Here is a 15,284-nt window from a genome sequence, read left to right as displayed (position 1 = left end):
TTTGCTAAACAAATAAAAAAAGACCGACATTTTTGGAAAAATAAATGTTATACTTTCTGTTATAAATTTTGCAAATAAGCAATTTTTCTTCTTCACTGATGTGCACTGATGAGGCTGTACTGAATTTACCTGTGTGAATTGCCGGTTACCGTCTCTGCTCTCCTCATGCTGTGAGGAAAAGACTGCAGATAACCAGCAAATCTGTTTACAATGTGATCAGCTGTGATCAGGGGCGGACTGACAACTCATGGGGCCCCCAGGCAAAAGGAAATCATGGGGCCCCTGTGTCCTCACCCGCACTCAAACCACACCCAAAAAAAGCCTATTAAAGGTACCAGGGGCATCTCATGGGGCCCCCTACTGACCCCGGGCCCTCGGGCAGTGCCCGAGTGGCTAAATGGTCAGTCTGCCCCTGGCTGTGATTGGCCCTTTAATGTAATCACAGAGCATACTGGGTGTGTGCCCCAGGGGGTGCATGGGGAGCATGGTTCTGGGAGGACTTCTAAAGATACCCTCCCAGAACTGGACAACCACACTGTGTCTGTCTTTTGGCTATAGCACGGTCAGGAAGTGGTTAAGGAGGTAATCTGCAATGGCAGCATATATACTGTATATTAACATTGCTTATCACAATGCCCAAGACTCAGGATATGTTAATAAATTTCTTTCCTTTGAAAGTGACCAGCCTGCTCAACTGCTGTCAAACTTGGCAGTCACCAGCTGCTTTGGTCCTATTAATGATTACTATCCCAGCTAAGCAATAATAATCACATACAAACTGAAGACTTCATTTAGAAAAAATGGTTTAGGCTTGCAGATGCCACTCTAGCTTGTAGCTGACAGTGTACTTCTGTTTAATACTGTAATTAATTAATTAATACAATTAAGGTATTAAAACTAAATTAAAACAAATTACAAATGTCTTTTACATTCTCATAACCAAAACACTCTAATAATTCAATGTTGAATTAACTGATCTAAATGGCATATCTAAATCATTTTTTACAGGTTATCTGATGTATACTGGCACTGCTAAATTTGACCTGGGCATCTAGGAATTTAGTAACCTTTAGACACAAAAGGGTTAAAACTGAACTGCACTGTATTTGTACATGCAATTCATTTAATGCCTCCAGAAATATGAAGTAAACATGCTAACTTCTAAACTGTGTCTGTAAAGCTGGCCATACATGGTTCAAAATTCAGCTGGTTCAGCAGGGCCGGCCAAGAGTCAATCCATGGGCAGACTGATTGATCCTTTGTTGGACTTAGGTGCAACCAGCCTGTCGGATTTTTACATGCAATTACTGCCAGAGGATATAGCCGCTTGCAGTAACTATTGTGTTCTGCCAGCCAGGAAGGCTCCTCACACCCACCACCCCTCCCTGCAGAACACAATAGTGCTGCGGGAGACATTCCCCATCTACAATGACTGTGTTGATGGGGATTCAAGTGACTTTCTTTCCTTCCACCCATACTAATGTTTACTTCTGTTTTGATACCTTCCAGACAGATTGTCAGATCTCAACTAAATGTGTATTCCACTGAAAAAACATAATTCTGAGCATGTGATGTGTTTAAGAAAATCCACGTTTATTTTCTCCCCAACTCTTCATCCATTATATGATTTATTCACTTAAGGAAGACTTAGGCATGTAGCATGTATTTCAGTTAGTTGTAATTTCAATAGAAAACCATTTCTAAAACTGAAAAAAAAATTTTTTTAATAAAACCAAATGAAATAAGAAAAGTCTCCATTGGTGTTTGAGAAGTTATTTCTCTCTGGCACTAGTAAACAGGGATATAAATGATGTCCTCCATACAGAAACACACAAACTTTTGAAATGTAGGTAGCTCTGGTTTGTAATGTAAATTTTTTCACACTTTCATAAATAATCAGGGATGAATGTTTTAAATTGTAAAAGTTCAGAAACAGAATATTTGGTATTGTGAAAAAAGCTTAGTGCGGTAAGAAGTTCAACATCTTTCACACGGGCTGCGTGGAATCGAAGAAGTTGTTCAACCCACAGCGATTCGTCCTTATCATCCTGTAAACACAAAAGATGATATAGAAGAATTAAAGATTAAAACTTGTACTTAGCGAGAAATAAATGTCACCTTGATAATGGCATGTAGGGAAGCATCTACCTGTCATCACACTTATCCTTGGCTAATGTGTTGAATCTTTCAACTTGGTAAACAGACAGATGCTGTGCATATTTTGTCTATTATTTTACTAAAAAGAATGAAAAATTTCCCCCACCACACACAAAGACTTTCCAGAAATTTGAAAAATCTCGCCCTCTGATGAGATGTCGCCCTCTGATGGATGGAAATGCTTGATAAGGTATCTATAAGCAACCCAATATTGCACCATATTGGTGCAGAGTTGAATATGGAGAGTCTGACCCTTTGTCAGGTTGGCATGTAATGAATGATGGCCAAATAATAAAATAGTAATATGACTGTTCTATAAGTATATGCAGTTATATTACAGTAATAATTTTTTACCTACTGAGAACTGCCCAAGTTCTAAATATACTGTATATAACCCAACAATCTCAATAATTTATTGTGGCTGTTGTCGGATTCAAAACAGAGCAGAAATTTAAAAGGGAGTACGTTTTATTAATTATGGCATCCCTAGCATTACTACCAAATGAGTATCTTAAGTTGGTGCTGTACATCATATAATTGCCAGATGCACAATATCATGTCATGAGCAAGGGCGGACTGACCATTTGGAAACTCGGGCAGTGCCCGAGGGCCCGGGGTCAGTAGGGGCCCCATGAGATGCCCCTGGTACCTTTTTCATAGGCTTTTTTGAGTTTGGGCAAGGACGCAGGGGCCCCATGATCCCCTATTGCTCGGGGGCCCCATGAGTTGTCAATCCGCCCCTGTATCCAGTTATATTCTGTGTATCTAAGAAAGAATCCAGGCCTTTTTTAAAGCAATCCACTGAGCTGGCCAGAACCAACTCTTGATGGAGTCTATTCCACATTTTCACAGCTCTCACTGTGAGGAAACCTTTCCGTGTTTGGAGATTACATTTCTTTTCCTCCAGATGTAAAGAGTGCCCCCTTGTCCTCTGTGATGACCTCAGGGTGAATAACTCTACACCAAGTTCACTATTTGAACCTCTCATGGGGCCCCCTACTGACCCCGGGCCCTCGGGCAGTGCACGAGTTTCCAAATGGTCAGTCCGCCCCTGACTGGATACTAACAGTTATAGGTAAAGTTGATCCAGAGAATATCCGATTGCCTCTAAGGGAATCAGGAAGGAAATTTTTCCCCTGCAGGAGCAAATTGGATCATGGTTTGCTGGGTTTTTATGCCTTGGGTGTTCCATGGTATATCTAATGCCTTGGAAATTCTTTTGTACCCTTCTCCTGACTGATACCTTTTAACGATGATATCCCTCTGATACTTTGGAAGCTCTCTGCGGACCATGGCTTTTGCTGTAGGATGCGACTAAGCAAATGTCAAGACAGACCTACTAGAACAGCTTAACTTTATTTGGGGCTAATCAGAGGCACTTTAAATGAGGGCATGTGTGTACTGTCTGCTATTTAACATGATTTTGAATGTGATTGCTTAATTCAGGTGTGATGCTCTATAGGGCTGGGAGGAGGGAGACAGGTGTGATGCTCTGCAGGGTTGGGTGGAAGGAGACTGGTGTGATGCTCTGCAGTGCTGGGAGGAGAGAGGCAGGGATAGGAGGAAGCAGACCAGTGTGATGCTCTGCAGGGCTGGGAGGAGGGAGACAGGTGTGATGCTCTGCAACGCTAGAGACAGGTGTGATGTTCTGCAGGGCTAGAGATGAATGTAATGTTCTGCAGGGGTGAACACAGGTGTAATGTTCTGCAGGGTGGGGAGAGGGAAGAAAGGTGTGATGCTCTCCAAGGCTGGGAGAGGGGAGAAGGTATGATGTTCTGCAGGGCAGGAAGAGGGGAGACAGGTGTGATGTTCTGCAGGGAGAGAGGAGAAAGGAGTGATGTTCTGCAGGACAGGGAGAGGGGAGACAGGTGTTGTGATGTTCTGTAGGGCTGAAGACAAGTGTGATGTCGCCTTTTAATCCTCAATGAACGACCACAGTGCTGTTGAGCGCTGTGGTAGTTCCTTGCCTCTTCCTGTCAATGTGAAACTGTTTGCCCATATATCGTACAGCATACACTGATAGTCTGCAGGAGACCTGCATGGCAACAGGCGATCCACTGATGCAATGTTTTCCGGGTTCCTAAAACAAAAATGATAAATGCAAGTTTTTTTACCTGCACAAAAATATGCATTTATTTTTTGTTAAAAAGTGAAGTCATGATTTAACCCCCCCCCCCCCAATGTTTGCATGTTTGCAGGGGGCAATGTGTATGGGGCAGTGTTTACACAGAGGTGGCAATGTGTACCGTTGGGAAGTAGGGGGCAATGTGTGCAGGGGACTGGGGTGGAGGGATTTGTGCAAAGGGTGCACAGTGTGTAGGGAAAGACAGTGTGCAGGGGAAAGGGGGACTGTGTAGATAGTTGGTGAATTTAATTTAAGCTAAATCTACGATGTCTTCATTGTATTCTATTCAGAATCTAAGTTGTATTAAGCCACGCCCAATATTAATTTTAATCCAACCACGCTCAAGAGGACAGTAGTGGGGGGGGGGGGGGCAGCAAAATGCACCTTCGCCAGTGTAGACAGAAATCCTTGCACTGGCCCTGCCTCTAGCAACCAGTCAGTGAACATTAGTGATATGCTGTAACCTCTAGCAACCAATCAGTGAGTAATATGGATGTACTGTAACCTCAAGCAACCAATCAGTGAGTGGTAAAGATTTGCTGTAATCTTTAGAAACCAATCAGTGAACAATAATGATGTACTGTAACCTCTAGCAACCAGTCAGTAAGCAGTAATGATGTGATGTAACCTCTATCAACCAATCAATGAGTGATAATTATGTGCTGTAACCTCTAGCAACCAATTAGTGAGCGATATTGAAAAGCAGTAACCTCTAACAACAAATGGGTGGTCAGTAATGATGTGCGATAAAGTCTAGTTACCAATGGGTGAGTGGTAATGATGTGCAGTAACACCTAGCAACCAATCAGCGAGCGGTAAGGATATGTTGTAATCTTTAGCAACCAGTCAGTGAGCCTGGACCAATCAGTGAGTGTGGACCAGTTCTTTATATTTACATTATTAAAGCTTTTTGAGACAAGTTTATGTGTGTGTATATGTTTGGTTTTTTGGGATGTTGGGATGGAGAGCAAAATTGTATGGGGGGAGGCCAATAATATGTTTGTCCAGGGTCCAATCTATATTAAAGACGACCCTGGTGCAAATAGAAAAGTATCACAAACAGTACTCAACTGTGTTGTTGCACGTGTAGTATTACTGCTATAATCACTACTATCTAACCACTAGAAGCCGCTATTGCCTTGGTCTACATGAATAGCTGACAATTCAGACAAGGAAAGACAGATCAACTTACAGCACAACTTTCACTGTATTCTGTCCTATGAGGCACAACGTAAGATATCACATCAAGAGGTCCAGTACACTGCAGTAGGGATTCTGAGGAATTTTTACAGCTGGTCAGAACAATATAGTAATGAGTTGGAATATAAACATCTGAATCCTTTGAAATTCTGCAAAAAAAGCATAACAGAAAAAAACAGTCTTGGTTAAACAAAAAACAGCTGGCGATACATATGTTCATATGTTCCACAGTAAATGTAGCCATTATCTCTATGCAGAACTATGCTTTAAACTAAACCTGTACTTTTCCTCACTGGATAAAATAAAAGGTTTGTGTTACTGTATGGGGTATAAGGTACCCGATTTACGTTCTATTCTCCCCCCGCAACTCTATTCCCCATCAGCTTGCCCAGAAGTTACCTGGTACTTCCAAGTATGCTGAAATGTGTTACCCCCCCCCCCCCTTGTCTTTCCATAATGCTTTGTGCTTGAATAGATGGCTGCAAGGCTTGAATACTTTCAAGCGGAAGTGGGGTAATTGTGTACAGCCTCTGTTTAATTTTTGTCTTTGCATAGCAGTATGAAACTTATAATGGAATCTTTGGGTGAGCCAGTGTGGGATTGCAACAGAAAAAATAGGAAGTGGAAGAAGGTATGTAAGTATATGTTTCTTATTCTACATGCAGTATAACAAAGTCAACCTGTTACTTTGCCCAGTTTGGGCAAACTACAATTCCACTTTAATCCAAATAAAGTGCTCTGCGCTAGTTTCTTCACATTTTTGTTACCTACCTTCACCTATCCACTACTCTTCTCTGTTGCTGATCAGTCCTCAAAATCCACTTACATACAGTTGTGTCCAAAATTATTCAACCCCCAATGCTGTAAAGGGGTTTAGGGACTATAGTGTACATTTGGAATTGTATTCAGAATCAAATCCTACAAGGACGTTGTAACTACCCAAATGCAACTAAAATGACATCAATTGTTTATGTAATACAGTAGTAAATGGTTCTTATGTGGTTTCTTCATTGCCACAATTATTCAACCCCTTAAAGACTACCACTCTGAAGAACAGAGGTTCATACAGGTGCTTTCCATCAGGTATTGAAAACACCTGTGGATGTCACCGAGCAGCAATCAAGCATAATAAGCACCAATTAGGCAGCTTTAAAATGACTGTGATACTCAGCTCCTTCTAGACATTTACTGGTGTGGTTACAAACATGGTGAAGGCAAGAGAATGGTCCAGGAAGACAAGAGAAGAGGTGATTTCTCTTCACAGGAAGGGCAATGGCTATAAGAAGATTGCAAAGATGTTAAACATACCAAGAGACACCTTAGGAAGCATCATTCGCAAATTCAAGGCAAAGGGCACTGTTGAAACGCTACCTGGTCGTGGCAGAAAGAAGATGCTGACTTCGACTGCTGTGCGCTACCTGAAGCGTAGAGTGGAGAGAAGTCCCCGTGTGACTGCTGAGGAACTGAGAAAAGATTTGTCAGATGTGGGTACAGAAGTTTCAGCCCAGACAATAAGACGCACACTGCGTAATGAAGGCCTCCGTGCCAGAACTCCCAGGCGTACCCCCTTGCTGTCTCCAAAGAATAAGAAGAGTCGACTGCAGTATGCCAAAAGCCATGTGGACAAACCACAAAAGTTGTGGGATAGTGTTCTGTGGACTGATGAAACAAAATTAGAACTGTTTGGGCCCATGGATCAACGCTATGTTTGGAGGAGGAAGAACAAGGCCTATGATGAAAAGAACACCTTGCCTACTGTGAAGCATGGTGGAGGGTCAATCATGCTTTGGGGCTGTTTTGCTTCTGCAGGTACAGGGAAGCTTCAGCGTGTGCAAGGTACCATGAATTCTCTTCAGTACCAGGAGATATTGGATGGAAACGTGATGCAGTCCGTCACACACCTGAGGCTTGGGAGACGTTGGACCTTTCAACAGGACAATGATCCCAAGCATACCTCCAAGTCCACTAGAGCATGGTTGCAGAGGAAAGGCTGGAACATTTTGGAGTGGCCATCGCAGTCACCAGACTTAAATCCGATTGAGAACCTCTGGTGGGACTTAAAGAAAGCAGTTGCAGTGCGCAAGCCTAAGAATGTGACTGAACTGGAGGCCTTTGCCCATGAAGAATGGGCGAAGATACCCGTAGATCGCTGCAAGACACTTGTGTCAAGCTATGCTTCACGTTTAAAAGCTGTTATAACTGTAAAAGGATGCTGTACTAAGTACTAAGATTGAATGTCACTTGGGGGTTGAATAAAACTGATAATGCTGTGAGCACAGAAAAGACATTTGTGGTTATTTCATTATAACTGTTATGTTATATTTGTCTGACCTACAAGTGCCTCTTTAATGTAAATGTAAGCAAGATGACTGAATGATCAAAAGCAATGTCAAACTGGCCAAAACACTCAATTTCAGTGGGGGTTGAATAATTTTGGCCACAACTGTAGCGCCTAACTGTCTTTCCTTCAGAGGAACTATCCCTCTTTTGGAACCAAATTCCTCTTTCCCTTTCTCCTCCAGAGATGTGCCTCTTTTTTGGTCTGATGCAAAAAATGTGCTATTTAACAACTGAATGTATTACAGTATACTACACTAAACATTTAATCCTACCTCTAAATTCATACATTTGTTATTTTGAAAAGCCAATATAACAGAAAAGTAGTGGAGATAAAGAGCACATGGGAATTTCACCATTAATCTTTTCCATATTACCTTTCTGTTGTATGTATAACTGGAGACCTTGCAGCATTGTGTGCTTTGCCTACATTGTGTCACGCTTTCTCATCTTAGAAACTTGATTTCTAAGATGTACATACTGTATATATCTTTACTGCTACAGTATACGGTAGAGGCACAGTTTTAGGTCCCATGTACACGGGACACTTCTGAACGATGGAAACTGACTGCTGGAAAATGTAGATTAAAAAACGTCTGTTTAGCTGCGTTTATGAGTGTTTATGAGCGTTTGCATTTAGAAGCATTTTTTAAGATAACCTCAGGATACCTTCCAAAATGCCAAAAAAGCACTGAAAAACAGTAAAAAATTAACTAATTCAGACATTTTGAGAGAAATAGAGAGAGCAGAAGCAGAGAGAGCAGTATTTATTGAGATTAGCGGTCTTTTTTTTTGTGGTGTTTGGATGTGTTTCAGCTCATTTCTGTGCAGAAATTATTGCAGCAGTGTCTAACATATATTTTTTTAAAACCTTAATTTCCATTTTAGTACTGGGAAAATACTTTGCATGCATTTTTCATGAAGAAAAAAGGTTCTGGACATCATCTGGAAATGGAAGAGTTAAAAAAAATTGTCAAACGCCTATAAACGCGGTTAGCCGCATTTGCACACGTTTACAAGCATTTTGCATGTGAAACGCTGATAAAATGGACTGCTGAATGCAAGTTTTCTGCGTACAAAAAAAGACTGTAAACGCAAATGCCTGTAAATGACTGTAAACGACTATGTGTGCATGGACACAAAGGAAAACATTAGGGTGAGTTTAGGGGCTGCTGAAAAAAATGCTGAACAGCTCCTAAACTTGAGTTTATCAGCTGCAGTGTACATGAGCCCTTACCTAGTAGCTTGTAAACAATCAACCCACTTAACCCTCAGGTAAGGGAAGACAGAGATTGTAATACTTGCACACCAATCAACATTCCTAGATTGTAAGCTCGAAAGAGCAGGGCCCTCAATCCCCTCATGTTTTGCATTGTATTGGTATTGTTCTGTCACATGTTCTGTCCCCCTTTGTAATGTACAGTGCTGAGCGAACTATTGGCGCTTTATAAATACTGTACAATAATAATAATAATAATTTAAAAAAATGTGTGATATTCATCATTCTTATCAATTGTGAAAAAAATAAAATTTAAATCACTCATCTAAAGTGCAAATGGTAATGGTGCTCAGTGCCACTCTTTAGACAATGATTTTAGGTGTCACAAAAGGTGATAGCATTCATTCACTCCAGTGTTCCACAAATCCTCGCACTGCACTCAAAAGATCATATGAACGTCTTGAGTGAACAAGAAAGTTAAACAAAACTGCCAAGTTGAGAAGTATCCCACTCAGTAGGTCCCTCTCTGGTATTCCGTACACACTGGCGTCACTTTATATTCTTTTCTCCCCTCCCTAAAGCACAGAAATCTTTCTTTTTACATTACCAAAAAACTGTTGAAGCTGTCCTTTGCATAATGAGGACATAGGTTTTAGGCCGGAAGTACCGGCAGGAAAAGAAGAGGGGAAACTGGCATTCAGCTAGGCATTTTGGATAGGTAGTTCTGTGCATTCTTTTGAGAATCGTACACAACTTCATTGGAAATATGATGTGATCTTCTTTGACTGGACTTCCATGCCTATATTCCCTGGACTGGCTCCTTGTACAATGCAACCATCAATGACCTCTTTAGACTCTTCACCTAAAAGCTGCAAGGAGGATAGCGGACTCTAGAAATGACAGTCAGATGAATACACAGCAGCAGCATTCATCTGACTGTCAGTTCTAGTACAGTACATTTTATATGGAGGCCCATACAGCAAAAGAATTCTGTGAATTATTCAACTACAAAAACCGACATCCTGTGCAAGTATCAGCTTGTAGTTCTCAATGAACTACCATGGTGCTATTGAGCGCTATGGTAGCTCATTGATTCTTCCTGTCAGTGTGAAACTGCCTTCCTGTATAATGTACAGGCAGACAGATTACACAGCAGGAGTCATGCATAGCACCAGCGATCAAAGTGAATGCACATTTTTTTTTTTAATGTGAACTTGTCCTTTAAGCTGATTCTCAATAGTTTCAAGCTGTTTTGAGCTACTTCATGTTGCTTTAGCATTCACACTGACATGTATAGGTAAGAAAAGCAGCTCAAACACAAACAAAATGACACAAGCCCTTAATGGGACATATGAGTGAGAAAAAGGGGTAAACAAAGATAAAATCATACCTCTGGACTATAATCACTTATTAGAATAATATTAAAACAATAACTAAGTGCTTCTGTATATGGGTGTGAGTCTGCTCCTGAATTGCTTTCCTTCCTCATACTGTACATGTTATTGAATATGCAGAAGCAACTCATACACACCACATAAGTGAGACAAAAATTTAGTTCATAGCAACTTAAATTTGATTAAAAGGAAATACGGTAGAATAAGACGTTTGACTCGCTCCTGTTTTATAAATGGCTAATTGTAACACTGCACAAATCCTGTGCTGATGTTGAGTTTATACATCCATTAAAGCGAGAATGCTTTCAAAAAAGTAGCACAAACATGTAATTAAACATTTTATTTAAATACATGGCATGAAACATAGGTTTTACAATTAGAATACCATCAGATTTTAAAACAAATTATTACTTACTTCTGAATTTGTTCAAAACTATCAGACTGACCATCAAAATCATAATCAAATATAGGACCAGTGATAACATTAACACCATTTGTCTCCGAAGCGTATTTTAGTAATATGACATTCTGGAAATAATCCCAAATTACTGAAATGAAAGAAAATAATAATGATGATAAAATAATAATAATGGTAAGGAAAATAAGTTTATCTTTTTACATTCTCTAGAAGGCCAACAATCCTACCATTATTGGTTACTGTAAGATCTTATGAATAAGGCAGAATTATAAAGTAAACGAGGGCAAAAAGCAATGAAGTTCAGTGACTTAAAATGACCATAAATCGTTTAGCTACGTTGATTCCCGAAACATGGTTGCTATGGGCTACTGACAGGTAATGTACTAAAAAAAGCAATTCTTTCCTTTCCCCAGTTTTAAAAAAACACTGCCACATATGAACTATATAGCTTAGAAAGAAGTCACTATTGCACAATGTGTACCTGTCTGTCCAAAGAGAAACAGTAATTCTCCCCTTAGGTGCCACCATCTTGCCTCTCATAAAGCATAAAAAGGATGAAGCCAGCCTGTCTTCAGGTTAGTAGACATAAGTTTAGCTACTATTCACTTATTAACATTTACATAGTAGTAACTTCACTGTTTACCCTGCTTTGGCTTCACATTTTGGGGAGGAAAACAGCACGATGAAGCAGAATAGGAATATTTCAACTAAGAAAGAGTTAAAATGTCTGTCTTTTTTTTCTATTTCTGACTATGAAACCATTGGAGAGAATATCTCTCACTTTTTGGACAATGTGACACCCATACAAGAAATGTGTGGGAGGGGTAGGTGTCACTATAACTGGAATACATGGCCAGCAATAAAACAATGTAAGAAATTCTAGCTCTTTCTCATATTTACTAAAGAGTTAATTTGTTTATTTCAGAGTTTCCACTGGATAGATTTTCACTTCCTGCCCTGAAGTAAGGGTAAATGTCCCCGCTAGGGGAAAAAATTTACAGAGCATCTAACGATTTCCCACTTTCCAAAAAAACAAAAACAAAATATAAAGTTTTTGTTGGATTTGGACTTTAAGTAAACCCTCCAGAAGGAATTCTGAGGCATATATGTTATACTGTCACCTACAAGAAAATTGGACCCTCCCAACAGGAAAAACTGTTAGCCAGACAGTATAACTCTTCTCACTCCCATTGTGCTTAAGTTTTGTGCAAAAGTAGTAGGAGTGATCATAAGACAGAGGAAAAGGACCTGTGACCCTTAATGAACTCCAAGAATAGAAGGAATGGTAAGATGTATGGTATATCCAAAAGCAGTTCAGCACAAAAAACAAATTAACACAGAAAAACTAAATACTAACAAGCCCACAAAAGAGCATAACTAGTGACTATTTGCAGCTCAAAGAGCTGTCTGACTGACCTCTCTGAAGCTGGTATAAGCCATGGCTCCATTCACATTAGGTGTTTTGGAATTGGGGAATTGGGGCAAAATCTGTGATGTACGTTTGGGTGTAATTATTTTTAATGGCACTCCAAACACCGTGCAATTTTGTCACAACTTTCGTGCAACAAAATGCACATTTAAAAATCGCTTGTCACCGTAAGGTGCAGGAATTTCTGGGTGAAACACCCATAGAACAACCCATTCAACTCAATGAGCTGCCCTATGGACGGCATGCAGAAATGCATATGAAAAAAACTCTTTTTAAAAATTGTGAACACTAGTTCCCAGTAACACAAGATCTGAATGGGGCCTAAAACTTAGAGAATGTATGAATGGAAGACCAGGTGGCAGCCTTGCAAATCTGGGATACTGATGCATGATGCTGAAAAGATCAAGCTCACTGGTCTAGTGGAGTATGCCTTGACAAGAAAGGGAGACGCCTTGTCCTTAAGTGTATAGGCTTGAAATGATGAACTCCTAAGCCACCTAGAAATGGTGAAACAATAGGCAGGTATTCCTTTACAGGGACCCCAAGTAATGATGAAAAATAGTCAGTGAGTATCAAAGAAGCCATAAATGAAAAAGAAACTCAAACACCTTATACTACGTCCAAACAACAGGGGAGTCACCTTGGGATGTTATAGAGGGACAGAGATCTGAAAGTATAATGTCCTAATTAAGGTGAAAGGAAAACACCACACTGGGGAGAAAAGAGGCCTTTGTAGCTCTGAGTTCTAGTATGTTGATCAGGAGATGAGCTTCCTCCAGTGACCAAGTCCTCTGCATTGAAAAAGTGTCCAGGACTGCTTCCGAGCTTATTAAGCTAGCATCCGTTGTAAGAATCTTTCAGACTGATGGAAGATAGTATTTACCTGACTCCAGGGCAGGATTCATGAGCCAGGCCAGGGATAACCTTGTCTTGGGAGTTAGATGCATGAGATTGCCCGTAGAACGTGTCTTCCTACCCCATGGAGCCAGAATGTTTAGCTGCAATGGCCTGGAGTGGAACTGGATGAGGCGGGTTGCCTTGAAGTACACCACCATCAAGCACAGAACTCTCATGTAAATGCAGAAAGAATCACTGCTTCTGCACTGCAGAGTCTAAACATGGGACTGTTCCTTCGAGAAGAGGCTGTCCAGGTATCATTATGGGGATGCCTTGTGACCATAGCAAGGCTCATGCAGGGGTGAGTATCTTAATGTAAACTCGGGTGAAGTTTATTGTTCTTCCAAAGGGAAGGACAATAAACAGGTAGTGCTGCATGCCCACAGCAAAAACATGTAGTGGTGATTCACTGGAAAGATAGGAACACGCAAGAGGCATCCCTAACCAGAAAGTCTCGCAGATGGAGCAAAGCAACAACCGAGCAGATAGTTTCTATACCCAACCTTGCATCTTGAATCACAGTATTAAGCGCTTTTAGGTCCAAAATTAAGTGAACGACTTCTTTTGCTTTGAGTATGGCGAACAGGTTGGAGTAGAAACCTTGAAACCTTTTTTGTTCCAGAACCATGGCTAAAACACTGTGGGAGGGGAGTTGCGCCAGAGCAAAGTGGATCTCTGCTAATCGTTGTGGGGGCTTTGGTAAACGTGACAACATAAATCAGTGTAGAAAATCTAGCTTGTTCCCCCTCCCTTTCATCCAATATGCATTAAAGTCAGATGGTTGCAAAGGCTAACAGATGTTCTCCCTAATTTTGGAAGTGGAGACATGCCCTCATTGCCCTCTTATCGCATGTTTGGAAGGTTTTGGCATTAAAGGTTTGTGAGGGAACTGAATCACAAACTTGGACTTAGAGGTCTGGGAAAAATTAAAGGAACTCTCTCTGACCCTGCATCCCTTAAAGTGGTTCTAAAGGGTTAAGGTTTTTACCTGAAACCTTCTGTTATTAGGATCCACTCCAGCAAGTGGCTTGCTATGGGGGCACTCATCGAAGAGAAGGAGCCAGGAACCCCAGTGGGTGACCCCATAGGAGGAGGATTTGGGCTGCTCTGTGCAAAACCACTGCACAGAGCAGTTGAATATGGCATGTTTATTATTTAAAAAAAGGAAGCTTTAGAATCACTAAAGCTTACTGAACGACTAAAAAATATGGTACATGTTGTAGATTAGATAAGTGGAAGGAAATGGTAAAGTGAAAAATCTGAAAATAAACCTAGGTAATGTATAGTCACAGGTTTATTGTACTCACAATATTCTAACCTTTAGATAAAAGAATTGTTAACAAGAAAGCACATGATTCAGGAATATCACGATAAAGGGCAAAAGTGTTCCATGACAAAGTACAGCTAGGCGGATAAAGTAATATAAATAAAATAGACAATGTAATAGAGAAGTATAGTAAAAAAAAAAAAAAATAGCATGATGTTATACCAACCATTTTCTTTGCAATGTTTACGGAAACCACAGCGGAATAAGCAAACTATTCATCATTTAAATAACGTATCAGTAGATAACCAGTGAAAAAAAGCTCATGTATCATGTCGACAATCTCTGACCATCTCCTGTATTGAGGGGAATATACCAAAACCTGGCATCGGCCAGGTTTGGTATATTCATAGTTACATTAGTCCAAGCTGGACCATGGCAACTAGGTATAATATAGCAATGTCATTACTGAAAAGTTATGCATTCACTGAAATATGCTATGCTTTTCCCTTAATCTGATGTATGATTACCTCCAGTTCTGTTTTCCTCAGTAGCATATTAAATTGGTGGTAGTAGGAAATGTTGATATGGTAATTATCACTACAAAAGGCCACTATCTACTGATGAACGTTTGCGTGATTAAGATGGGAGTGTTAATCAATTATTGTAATCTACTATTCTCAATATTTAACTTTGTAGCGCAATTATTCATTAAGACTTTGCCCTTGGGTATACCTTCTGGAGAACTACATGCTTGATAAGATACATTAACACTGACAACATACAAAAAAGGACAGTAAAGTCTTGATTATGAAGTGGTGACATGTGGAAGTAGGAACTAATA

The 15,284-nt window shown here is 40.3% G+C and overlaps 1 protein-coding gene across 1 annotated transcript in view; it reads right to left on the bottom strand.

Annotated features, from left to right (window-relative positions):
- Nucleotides 1–1,572: 1,572 nt before the first annotated feature.
- LOC149462850 (ectonucleotide pyrophosphatase/phosphodiesterase family member 1-like) overlaps nt 1,573–15,284 on the bottom strand; it is a 177,093-nt gene continuing 163,381 nt past the window's right edge. Inside the window, exons 23-25 of the mRNA XM_089676175.1 lie at nt 10,848–10,980; nt 5,475–5,631; nt 1,573–2,048 (exon numbers count right to left, since the gene is read on the bottom strand). Of these exons, the coding sequence (XP_089532301.1) occupies nt 1,887–2,048; nt 5,475–5,631; nt 10,848–10,980 (452 nt within the window). The 3' untranslated portion in view covers nt 1,573–1,886. The remainder of the gene's footprint in view (nt 2,049–5,474; nt 5,632–10,847; nt 10,981–15,284) is intronic.

This window comes from Staurois parvus, unplaced genomic scaffold, assembly GCF_062004578.1.
Source record: "Staurois parvus isolate SC_StPar_1 unplaced genomic scaffold, SC_StPar_1.0 ptg000165l, whole genome shotgun sequence".
Classification (NCBI taxonomy): domain Eukaryota; kingdom Metazoa; phylum Chordata; class Amphibia; order Anura; family Ranidae; genus Staurois; species Staurois parvus.
The sequence above is the reverse complement of the archived record's forward strand: the minus strand, read 5'-3'. Positions and strand labels throughout refer to the sequence as shown.